The sequence below is a fragment of the Scleropages formosus genome, chromosome 5, assembly GCF_900964775.1.
Source record: "Scleropages formosus chromosome 5, fSclFor1.1, whole genome shotgun sequence".
In the NCBI taxonomy this organism is placed as follows: domain Eukaryota; kingdom Metazoa; phylum Chordata; class Actinopteri; order Osteoglossiformes; family Osteoglossidae; genus Scleropages; species Scleropages formosus.
In genome coordinates, this window is record NC_041810.1 from 25695210 (window position 1) to 25705734 (window position 10525).

The 10525-nt window shown below is 49.4% G+C and overlaps 1 protein-coding gene across 1 annotated transcript; it reads right to left on the minus strand.

The window, feature by feature from the left end:
* Positions 1-8: 8 nt before the first annotated feature.
* Positions 9-6601, minus strand: ldha (lactate dehydrogenase A4). Its single transcript, XM_018765579.2, has 8 exons — positions 6526-6601; positions 3840-3977; positions 3075-3192; positions 2653-2826; positions 2353-2526; positions 1960-2077; positions 1477-1600; positions 9-1000 (listed from the first exon to the last, which is right to left on the minus strand). Exons 2-8 carry the CDS (start codon positions 3972-3974, stop codon positions 836-838), a joined length of 1008 nt encoding a protein of 335 aa, XP_018621095.1. The 5' UTR covers positions 3975-3977; positions 6526-6601; the 3' UTR covers positions 9-835.
* Positions 6602-10525: the final 3924 nt, after the last annotated feature.

Sequence of the window (10525 nt, forward strand, 5' to 3'; positions counted from 1 at the left end):
CAAGAGCATGATTAACCTGGAAGTTTATTGTGGTGACAGAGCAAACAAGAACACAAAGCTGCCTGAACACAACCTATAGTTCCTTTACTTGTACCCCTGAAAACAGAAGTGTCCACCGCACAGCCATTTGCTGGTGTACTGTCCTTCACCACAAGTGATGGACAGAACTGCTAACAGCCAAGGTATCATTACCATGGTACAGGTAATCACCCTACACAACCTGGGGAGTGCTGGAACCCCCACTTGACATTTGAATGGTAGAGCAACCCAAGTGAGTTTAAATCACTGTACTATTGCACCTGGTCCTGACTATACACACTATGCCATTGAGTAATACTTTCAGAAAATGATCTTGTGTAACAGCTCTTCTGAAAGGCAGTGAAACACTTACAGCACACCTTGTTAGCTTCCTGTACAAAAGTAAAGGCTTAGATTTACATCCACTGACAATGTCTTAACATACTGTAATTGAGGTCCTATTGAGTTTTGGAATGACTGAACTGAAACCCAGAAAGACAACAGGAATGATGCAGCTTCCAGAGTCGCCTTAGTCTCGTGTTTAAATATTAATTTTCTACAAGGAGTGTCGCAAAGACAGAGGTATACACACACACACACACACAATTCACTTTACAAGGGCCTTGAGATCTACAGAACACATCCTGTTCCACCCAGTGCTGTGGATTAAGGTCTACTGGATGTTATATGGCGTGTGGTGTCGGTTCAAGGTTTGGGTAAGTGGAGACACCATTAAAGCCATGGCTTTTCACTGTGCATCCTCTCATGGGGCTAGGGGATGGGATGGGATGGGGGCATTTGGGGGCTTCTGACCTCTTTACAAGGTCAGCTCCTTTTGGACACCCCAGAGGGTCTCTGCACTCTTCACCAGCTGCTTCTCCTCTGCTGGCTGCAGGGTCATGTGCACCACATTGGTGAGGCCACAGTTACCCAGCACACATGGCAGGCTGAGGAACACTTCATCCTTCACGCCATGCATGCCCTGGAGGAACAGGAGGAAGGGCACATATCTAGTTTCTGCACATCATCCATAAAGTGAATCAAACCATTCCTTTTTGGAATCATTTATAAGTGCCATGTCACAGCCACTTATAAATCAACCACTGTTCTGGAAAAATGTGGCTTGATTACAAAGAGAACACAAAGTTGAGACTAGATCAGCATAAGAAACATTTACTTGTTTAGCTGATGCTTTTCTCCAAAGCAACTTGCAGTTACTCATTCATAAGGCTGGCTAATTTTTACTGGAGCAGTTTTAGGGTAAGTATTTTGCTCTAGGGTACAACAGCTGGAGGTGGGATTTGAACCCGTTACCTTCAGGTCCAAAGGCAGCTGCTCCAACTACATGACTAGCTGTACCAGGAAATAATGTTTAAATCATTGCTGTGCTAATAATGAGTGTTGCTGTGGGGATGCAGTCCTTCAACATGAAAGAACCTGATCTGGGCAGATACTCACCTGGACCAGGGTGGACACTGGGTGCACCTTGCACAGGTTCTTCATCATGGTCTCTACCAGGTCAGCTACAGACAGCCCGATCGCCCAGGAGGTGTAGCCTTTCAGTTTAATGACCTCGTAGGCACTGGGATGCAGAAACATTGAGTCGATGTGAGTCAGTGTCAAGATACAGGTTTACGACAGCTCTGATAAGCGTCTACAAGGACATTACCGGGACATAAATCAAACACCCAACGTATTTCAGGTGTAGCCCTTTGCTGTACAGCAGCTGGACTATTCCATGTCCAACTTATGCTCTTGAATCATGTTGTTTCAGCTTGCACCCATCATGGTTATTCTCTAAAAGAAGCCACCACTCCCTCTGAGCCACTAATCCTTCCAAAGAGCAGTCTCTGAGAAAAACCCAAGGATGTGGTGTTGGTCTATGCCATCGCCACTTTACAGCCAATGCCGAGAAGAGCCCCGCCATTATTTGCAACTCACCTGTCCACCACCATCTTGTGCACACTCTTCCAGTCCTCCTTGTCACTATCAGATCCCATCTCCGGATTGAGGGTCTGGAGGTTCACTCCAGCTACGTTCACCCCACTCCACACGGGCACTGCAAAGGACCCACACATCATGATTTCTCATGAATGTGTTCATCTGCTCTACCCAGATACATTAACGAAAAGGTTTTACCCCCGAGCAACAAAGAACTGCTTTGCTGTTCTGATTGCAACAGAAGTAAATTTGTCAGAGCAGGGTTACGTAGGAGACTATCGTTTCCTCATCAAATCGGAAAGTAGTCTAGTTGGCTTTCTATAATCCAATCATATGCACGGAAATAAACCGAGAGATGAGGAATGAAATCAGGTAGACCGGCATGGTGCCCACCACTAGAGTCGCCATGTTCGCCGATGACCCAGCCGTGGCAGCTGGATGGATGGATCTTGAGGCGCTCGCCCATCAAGTGGCGGAAGCGGGCAGAGTCCAGGTTGGTGCCGCTGCCGATGATACGGTTCCTGGGGAAGCCACTCAGCTTCCAAGCCACATAGGTCAGGATGTCCACTGCACAGAGGAAGGCAACAGCTCACACAACAAAAGTCCAACTTCACCGATCTTTGCGGTTCAGCAAACCAGGAACTAGGTCAGTCCTGGAGGTAATCAAAACAAGGAGAAGCCCTTCCTGCTCACCTGGGTTGGACACAATGAGGAGAATGCAGTTGGGGCTGTACTTGACGATGTTGGGGATGATGAACTTGAAGATGTTGACGTTGCGCTGGACCAAGTTGAGTCGGCTCTCTCCCTCCTGCTGCCGAGCACCGGCTGTCACCACCACCACCTTGGAGTTAGCTGTCACACTGTAGTCTGATGGAGACAGCAGACATGAGCATCAGCTCAGCTTTATGAGCCAAGGGACACAACTCTTGGCTCCTGGCTTTGAAATGATGCACCACTGATCCTGTATCTGCTGCTGGAGATGTGGAATGCAGGAGAGCATGGCTCCAATACAGCTTTCTTAGCACAATCTGCTCTACAGGCTTTTACCCATCTGGGCCCAGGACTGATTGCCTACTAGGGGAGAATTTTTTACAGGACCCAATCCCACTCATCACCTTTGTCGCACACGATCTTGGGGGTGCGCAGGAAGAGGCTTCCGTGCTGCAAGTCCATGGTTTCACCCTTCAGCTTGTCCTCCATCACATCAACCAGAGCAATCTCATCGGCCAGTTCCTGTACGCAAAGAGGTCAAAGGGTCAGCACTGACAGGTGCAACTATCAATTATTGACCAAACGCTGAGTTCCCCACCGGTAGGGTCAGGAGCATCAAACTCAGCCAAGGCCTTGGTGTGTATGGGTCTGTGCTCCATCTCAGCTTTTAAGCTGCTCTGAAACAACTCTCTGGATAATAAAAGGAGTTTAACCCCCCTTGGCAGGGGGTATTTGACTGTGGTGCCTTTCAGTCTCAAATACCACATTTCTGTTGCCCACTTCACAGCTGTCTGACTCCATATGGTCTCATGCAGTAGAACAAAGGTCTTTCCTGCTGCTCCTCCAGGTCTGGCGCACTGCTCACTGGACCATGTGCCCCAGGCCTGAACAGACTTACTGCTCTCATCTTTCTAAGCCAGCTTTTCACTTCAGTGAGGTGAAGGTAGATTTCCACCTCAGTGATCCCTTTCTCCCCTGAGCCCTCTGCTCAAACCCAACCCTGCAGAGATCCACATCTGATCCCCCTTCTAGCATCAAAGCCAGACTTTCAGCAGCCCGAACACCATAGGCTCGCCGTGCTCGTTAACATTACCAGGGTAAAGGTGACAAGGCCCGGAATTCAGCCCCTCCCCCCCGCAGAAGCACCATCTTCTCGCTCCTTTTCTTACCTTCATCAGAATGCTGATAGTGCAGGCCATGCCCACCATGCCCACACCGACCACAGTCACTTTGTTACGGGACCCAGTGGGCTCCTCCTCCATCACGTGTTCCATGAGCTTCTCCTGTGTGCTCGCCATCTTCATCAGCTAAAGAGAGAGAACGAGACGCCAGTGTGAACACCCCCCCCCGTGAGTCACTCCTATGGGAATGAGTCACAATGACTCACTACGCCGTCCCTGTGCAGCAGCGCTATGAGGCACATTCTAGCGTAGGTGTGGGTATGCAGCCAGGAAGCGAACTGTGCCGTAAGCCGGGGCAGCGTTACCCCTCCTGGACACGCGTTCCACTGGTTTCGCTGCAGCTCAAGTGCAGAGTCATCCTTACGCCACAAGTTAAGCAGCACGTGAGGGTGTCCTACTCATCACAAATTCGCGGCCGTGCCCAGAGGTGGAAAAGAATCCCGGACCATCTTGGAAACACCCACCCCACCGCCTCCACTGCCATTGGTCTCTTAATGAATGGTATTCCACCCCCCCACCTTCACAGCAAATCATCGGCCCCAGCAGAGGTCACTGGTATTGCATCAGCTGCGACCCGGGAACGCGACCCATTCATAACCGCCGAGGCCCGAAAGGGACCGAATGCTTCAGACCGCCACGTACAGCAAGCGTCCAAGCAGGTCCCAGATCAGATCCGAGCATCTGCTTTTGAACGAGGTTGTAGAAAAGCCTTGCTTACGGACAGCGGCAGATCATGAAGAAAGGCGACTTAATCCTCCCAGTTTAAGAGAGGGAAAAAAATGCAACCCTATCGACTATCAGCGTTAACCAACCATTCCAACCAACGTTAACGTGTTAAACACAAAACTCCCTTCTTGACTCCCTTTTCAGTTACAGCAGACGGGACAATTCATCTGAAGCGTAACCAGTTTTAAGAGGATTACATGGTTTACGACAGTGGAGATGTTGCTTAGGAGGAGCAAGTAAGAGTTATAAAGTAATTCAGATCCAAAACTATTTACGACCAGATCACTTGTAGCTCTTTCGATTTAAACTGCGACATCATGCACCGGTTCAACGTCAAGCCTTTTATAAGGTGATAAATACTTGACTGTTTTGCCCTGGCACTTGGGACAATTTTCCACTGTGGTCTATTCAAGTTCTTCCATGAAAAAAGTGCAGGTACAACACGCATAAACCCCCCCCCCCCCCCCCCCCAAAAAAAAAAATAAATCTGACCACCAAATCAGTGTCACATTCATAGGCTGCAAATCTGAGAGTGATTTTGAGGAAGGCCGCTGCCGCCATGCAGCACGTGTCTCGAGCCCACCTCCGCACTTCCGCTTTTACACGAAAAATTTTCCTGCGCAAACAGCTGAGGATGAACCCAGCGACGGTAAAAGCGACGGCTGCTCCCTCCGTCCACCTCCAGCCCACCGCTGGGACCCGATGAAGGAACGGACATGCGTTCATATGTTTCAGCGGAAATCGAAAAGCAAGAGCATCTTATGAAACGTTAGCCTAGTTGGTAGATTTGGCCCTTTTGGGATCTCTGAATACATCTGTTTTTAACTCAACATCTGCTGCCAGCGTTCTGTTCTAGAGCATCTGGCACCTGATCCAGTGCGACCCGGTCTAACCTTCTCCACAAATCCTAATAACTGTATGCACACAAAATTAATATCAGATATTACTTATAGGACTTCGAAGTTAAATTGAAACATTTCAAAGCATGAAGCCAAGAAGTCTGAATATTCAACTTGTGCGGTTATTAATATTTCATACGAATCCATTCCATGTCCATGGACCATCCATGGTGACGGTGTGTGTGTGGGTCGGAACGAGTCTGCGGAAAACGGAGAACGAGCGTTTCGGGGAACCACGCGCGGAGCTGCGCCGACGGAAAAACACGCCGCGCGTAAACTGGGCCCCGGGAGCGCGCTCGGGAACTACCAATGCGCGCATCCGCGACAGGCCAGGCGGCCATCGTACTGCCAGAAGGTGACCTTTCCGGCATCGGGGGTGGTTACAAGGTCGTGCTGAAGAACAGATGGATAGAGGAGCTGCAGCTGCGCGGTTCCGGTATGCAAGCGCGCGTACGTGTATAACACAGTGCCCACCCCCCACCACTTTTTCTACCCCTAACGTTGTCGAAGTGAGTGAAAAACCGTGAAGACAGAAGGGCGAGTTTAAGTTACTTTCTATGTGTCACGACGCGATCGCCGGTGCGGCGCATTAACAAGAGATGCGGCGAGCGTGACCGTGACTGAGTGCGGCGATACATATTTCGTAGCCGACTCGGCCGCGAGAAGCCACCGGACACCCCCTGCAAGGGCGGCTCACGCCATGATGCCCGATCGTCACGCCACGCTCCATCACTGCGGCTCCCATGTTTCCTGCTCGCAGCATCACGTAGACAGGAAAGCGCGTCCCCGCCACGATGCGCGCGCCTCCCTCCCCCGTGTTTGTCCCAAAAGGGACAGGATGGTACAGAAACGTGGCCAAGTGTGGCGAGGGAACCAAACATCTATTTATACAGCTCGATCGACGATGCGATGCCGATTGATGGTAGCCTACCAGGTAGGTTATTTTCACCGTGGCGTTTTTGCAGCCAACGAGTAAAATATGCCTCAAAACACAATGAGACCGACATGCGCCGCACTTCAGTTTTCCTCATCAGCGATCTTTTTCTCACCTGTTAATTTCTCGCGAAGTTCAATGGGGGAAAAGCCGGTATTTCTGCTGCGCGTCCAACCCTCTCCGCGCTCCTCCGGTGCAGTGTGATCGGTGGGTGGAGTCAGCGTCTATTTGAAGAGCCGGTTATTTGCATATTAATGAAGGGGCGGGCTAATTGTGGATGTGTGGGCGGGGTTTCCGGGCGTCTTTCTGCGTTCCGTGTCCGGTGTCACGTCCAGCGGGGCGAGTCGGGGATGCCACGCTGGTGCTTTGAGGTTTCTTTTTTCTCGCATTTTAAGTCGTGCAGCATCCGCAAAAGGTGACAGCTTCGAGACAGCACTGATAGACCTGTGAAAAACCGAGGCCACGTACGTCAAAGAGGCTGAGCCCCAAAAATTAACTTATTTTCATTAAAGTGCAACGGAATGAAAAATGTTCCTATTGTTGTGAATATTTCACGGTATTACGTTTTCATTTTTTTTCCCCATTTAATTCAAATAATCACCATAAAAGCTCCACGGACTTGTCAAATTTTTCTCCCTGTTGGGATTTGAAGAACTCCGATTCCATTTCGCTTCCTCTCTGCTCTGTTGTCCGACCTGCCAGTTTTCCTCTCCTATAATATAAATTAACATCATCAAACATCTTCACACGTTGTCTCTGTGTGTTCAAAATCCCTATAAGTATATTGCTGTCAATAGTATATCCACATAATGTCTGTGGAGCAACTGCATCCGGAAAAGTGCATGTGTCCACCACGCTCCAACAAATCAGTGCCGTTGAGTTACTTCACTTATGCTTTCACGTGGTTTTCACGAGGATGTCCAGCTGAGCAAAACACCTTTGACCACATTCGCAGAGCTGTTTGTTCACGGACACATCGCGTCCTGCGAGGCCTGTCGTCGACCAACGATGAGATAACCTTCCCAAAAACTGCTGCTCGCAGTTCTTTCTCATCCAGGCCATCTGTACAGAGCAGGTCAGGGAATGTGTGCACAGCCGTGTACAGAACACACTCTTGAAACAGCAGTTCATTGGAGGTAGGAGTGTGTGAAAATGAAGGCTTCGTGACAAATGGCCAATTAGAATTTCACCTTCCGTAGATCCCGTCCGAAAAACGGCGACTGTAGTTTTGGAGCCACTCTGTGTAAGACTGCATTTCTGCCCTCTGAGACCTTTGGTCCAACATGAAGGTAATTTGTGTGTTTACTGCCATTTGTTTTATAGCGCATCATATCTCATTAAAACACTGAATCACATGATTATATTCCTTTGAGAGGAATAATTCATGCACTCATACAGGATGGAATGGGACCTGTGTGTGTGTGTGTGTGTGTGTGTGTCCCTGGCTGCCATAAGTGCCAATTCCAGACAGTCATAACCTCTGTCTTCTACTTCCCCTCTTAGTCTGTCTTGTGCTTTCCAAATGATTTAAAAAAGAGCCTTTCGGATATTGCCAGAGTGTCATGGAAGAGACTGGGGGACAGAGGGGTATAGGTGGACCCAATGGTGTGAACTTTTTAATGAAGAACGGCAAAAGGGCAAACCAGAATCGTAGTCGTAGGGCAGGCGAGGGTCAGTCGAGGGGTGACCGTTCCGGGGGCAAAACGGGAGCCAAGGTCGATTTGGCGAAGCCGGAGTCTGGAACCAAAGACGTGGAGCCGGGGGATCAGGAACGAAGGGGCGTTGAGGATCGAGAGGGATGGGGAAGGTGTGCGGATGCTCTGTGGATGCGTAGTCGAAGCGGTGCTCCCGAAAAGGTTCCGCAATCCAGTGAGTCGACGTGGTGCTTTTATACCCTGCTGCTTTGATTCGCAAGGGGGCGCAGTGGTACAGCGGGTTTGGCCTGTGCCTGCTCTCTAGTAGGTCCGGGGTTCGAGTCCCGCTCGGGGTGCCTTGCAATGGACTGGCGTCCGATCCTGGGTGTGTCCCGTCCCCCTCCATCCCTGTGTTGGCGGGTTAGGCTGCGGCTCGCCGTGACCCCACTGGGGACAAGTGGCTTCAGTCTGTGTGTGTGTGTGTGTGTGTGCGTGTGTGCGTGTGCTCGCTCGCGCGCGCTTTGATTCGGTGCAGGTCCCCTCGCTTGGGCTGATGACGCTGGCGTGACACAGAGTAGCACTATAGCACTAATTCCAATATTGTATGCTTTTCCAATAACGCGCTGCTTGGTCTTCATCTCGATGCTTATTATTTTGTTCCAAACTTCATTACAAATGAAGTATTAAAACACCGAAGATGAAATGCATCACGATGAACACAAGCAGTAAAATACATAACTACCCCACTAACTACACTTGTATGCAGTTTAAGCTGCAACCATAAGATAAATGCTCAAGTGGGTCTTGACCTTTGCACTGTTCATGCATGGGAAACGTGATGTTTTTGTAACCGGTGGATCGCTCAGGTCAGCCAGGCTCCGTGGATGATGGTGCGACAGAACCGGAGCCGTCTTGCTGCGCTTACAATCTTCCCTTTTCCCGGGCTGTCCATACCGTGTTTTTTACACTGATGCAGCAGTGGAGGAAACGGTGATGGACGGGCGAACCTCAACACCAGGCCTCAGGAAACTAGAGCTCTTTGGGGAAAATACCAAACAGTGGACTGAAGTGGAGATGCCTTTTTACTGTGCACCATTTTTTACCACCTCTCGTGAAATTAATCCCTTTAAACCCGAATGAAATCAGAAGAGCAGGTGTTATTCCAGCAAATACCAGGGTAAATGCAAATGTACGATACATAATGAATTATAGGGAAGCCCAAATGTCTGTTCCTTGTTTATTTTATATATATACTCTTTATCAGATATATCAGTGTTTAAAGCTGCTCTCTCAGTGCAAAGTAGCACAGAGCTGCTTTTCTAGAACTTTCTCTGAGGTGTAAACTCATGAGGACGAGAGACAGGAACATTCTCCACACGCGGACAAATTCCCGCTCAGAGCTGGTTGATTCCCAGAAGTGGAATGCCCTCGCAATGTCCCTGCTGCACCTCAGACACCTTCTCCCTTGGCCACGGTATCGGTGATGGATGCGAAGGGCGTTGTCGCGGTACGAGTGTGTGCCGCGTGGCGGTAATGTTTGCACGCCTTCTGCATTTCAAGCAGTTGCTCCCTTTTCTGTCGCTTCCCACGTGACGGGCGGCGCAGCGGCCGGACGCTCCAGCTCAAATTTGCCCTGCAAGCGGTCAATGTTGTTTGGGTTGCCATGGTGACAGAGGCAGAGCACTGCAGACAGTGAATTCACCCTGAATGTAGGTGGGGTTGCCTCGGGGCTAGTTTGCTGCGATGTTGGATGAACCACCCACCTCAAGGGGTGCTGGATGCCGGAGTGTGTCACACAAGAACCATGTGTCCTCCTGCCTGTCATCCAAGTGAGGAAATAAAGGGGCTGGGGAAAGGCGGCGTTACAGCTCCTGGGCTCCTCCTCGCGTACGGTTTTGTAATGTTTACCGTCTTCTGAGTAACTCGCTCCCTTTGGTGTGTTCCGGTGTGATCAACCCTTTTACTGGCTCATTCACCGCACAGCAGGACATTAACTGTGTTTCAATTCACATCCTCAAAGTCACCTGTCGCAACCGGGGCCGCGCCTGCAGTCCTCAATGACAGCTGGTGGGAGACACTAAACAGGCTTTGACCTGTTCTCCAAAATCCAGAAAAACAAAAAATAATTAGCATAGTCACAATTAATGTAGTTATAACAAAGTATGCAATTGAACAGTCCACGTGTTGCATTATTTCAGACACTGAAATCTGACAACTACCATTTATTTCCTGTCTCATCCTGGTGACCCCGGTACATTCTGGGTTTTGTACCACCCGAACCCTCAATTTTCTGAGCATCTATTTATGTTATTCATTTTGTCTGTATAATATGTACACACACAAAATGAATAACATAACATGTCTATATATTATATACTTTTTTTCTCTGTTGTGTCATAATTCTGCCACCTAGTGGCCACTTTCAAAACGCAACATTTTCAGTGGCTGCAGGCTTACCTTACGTAACAGGTTAATAATCTG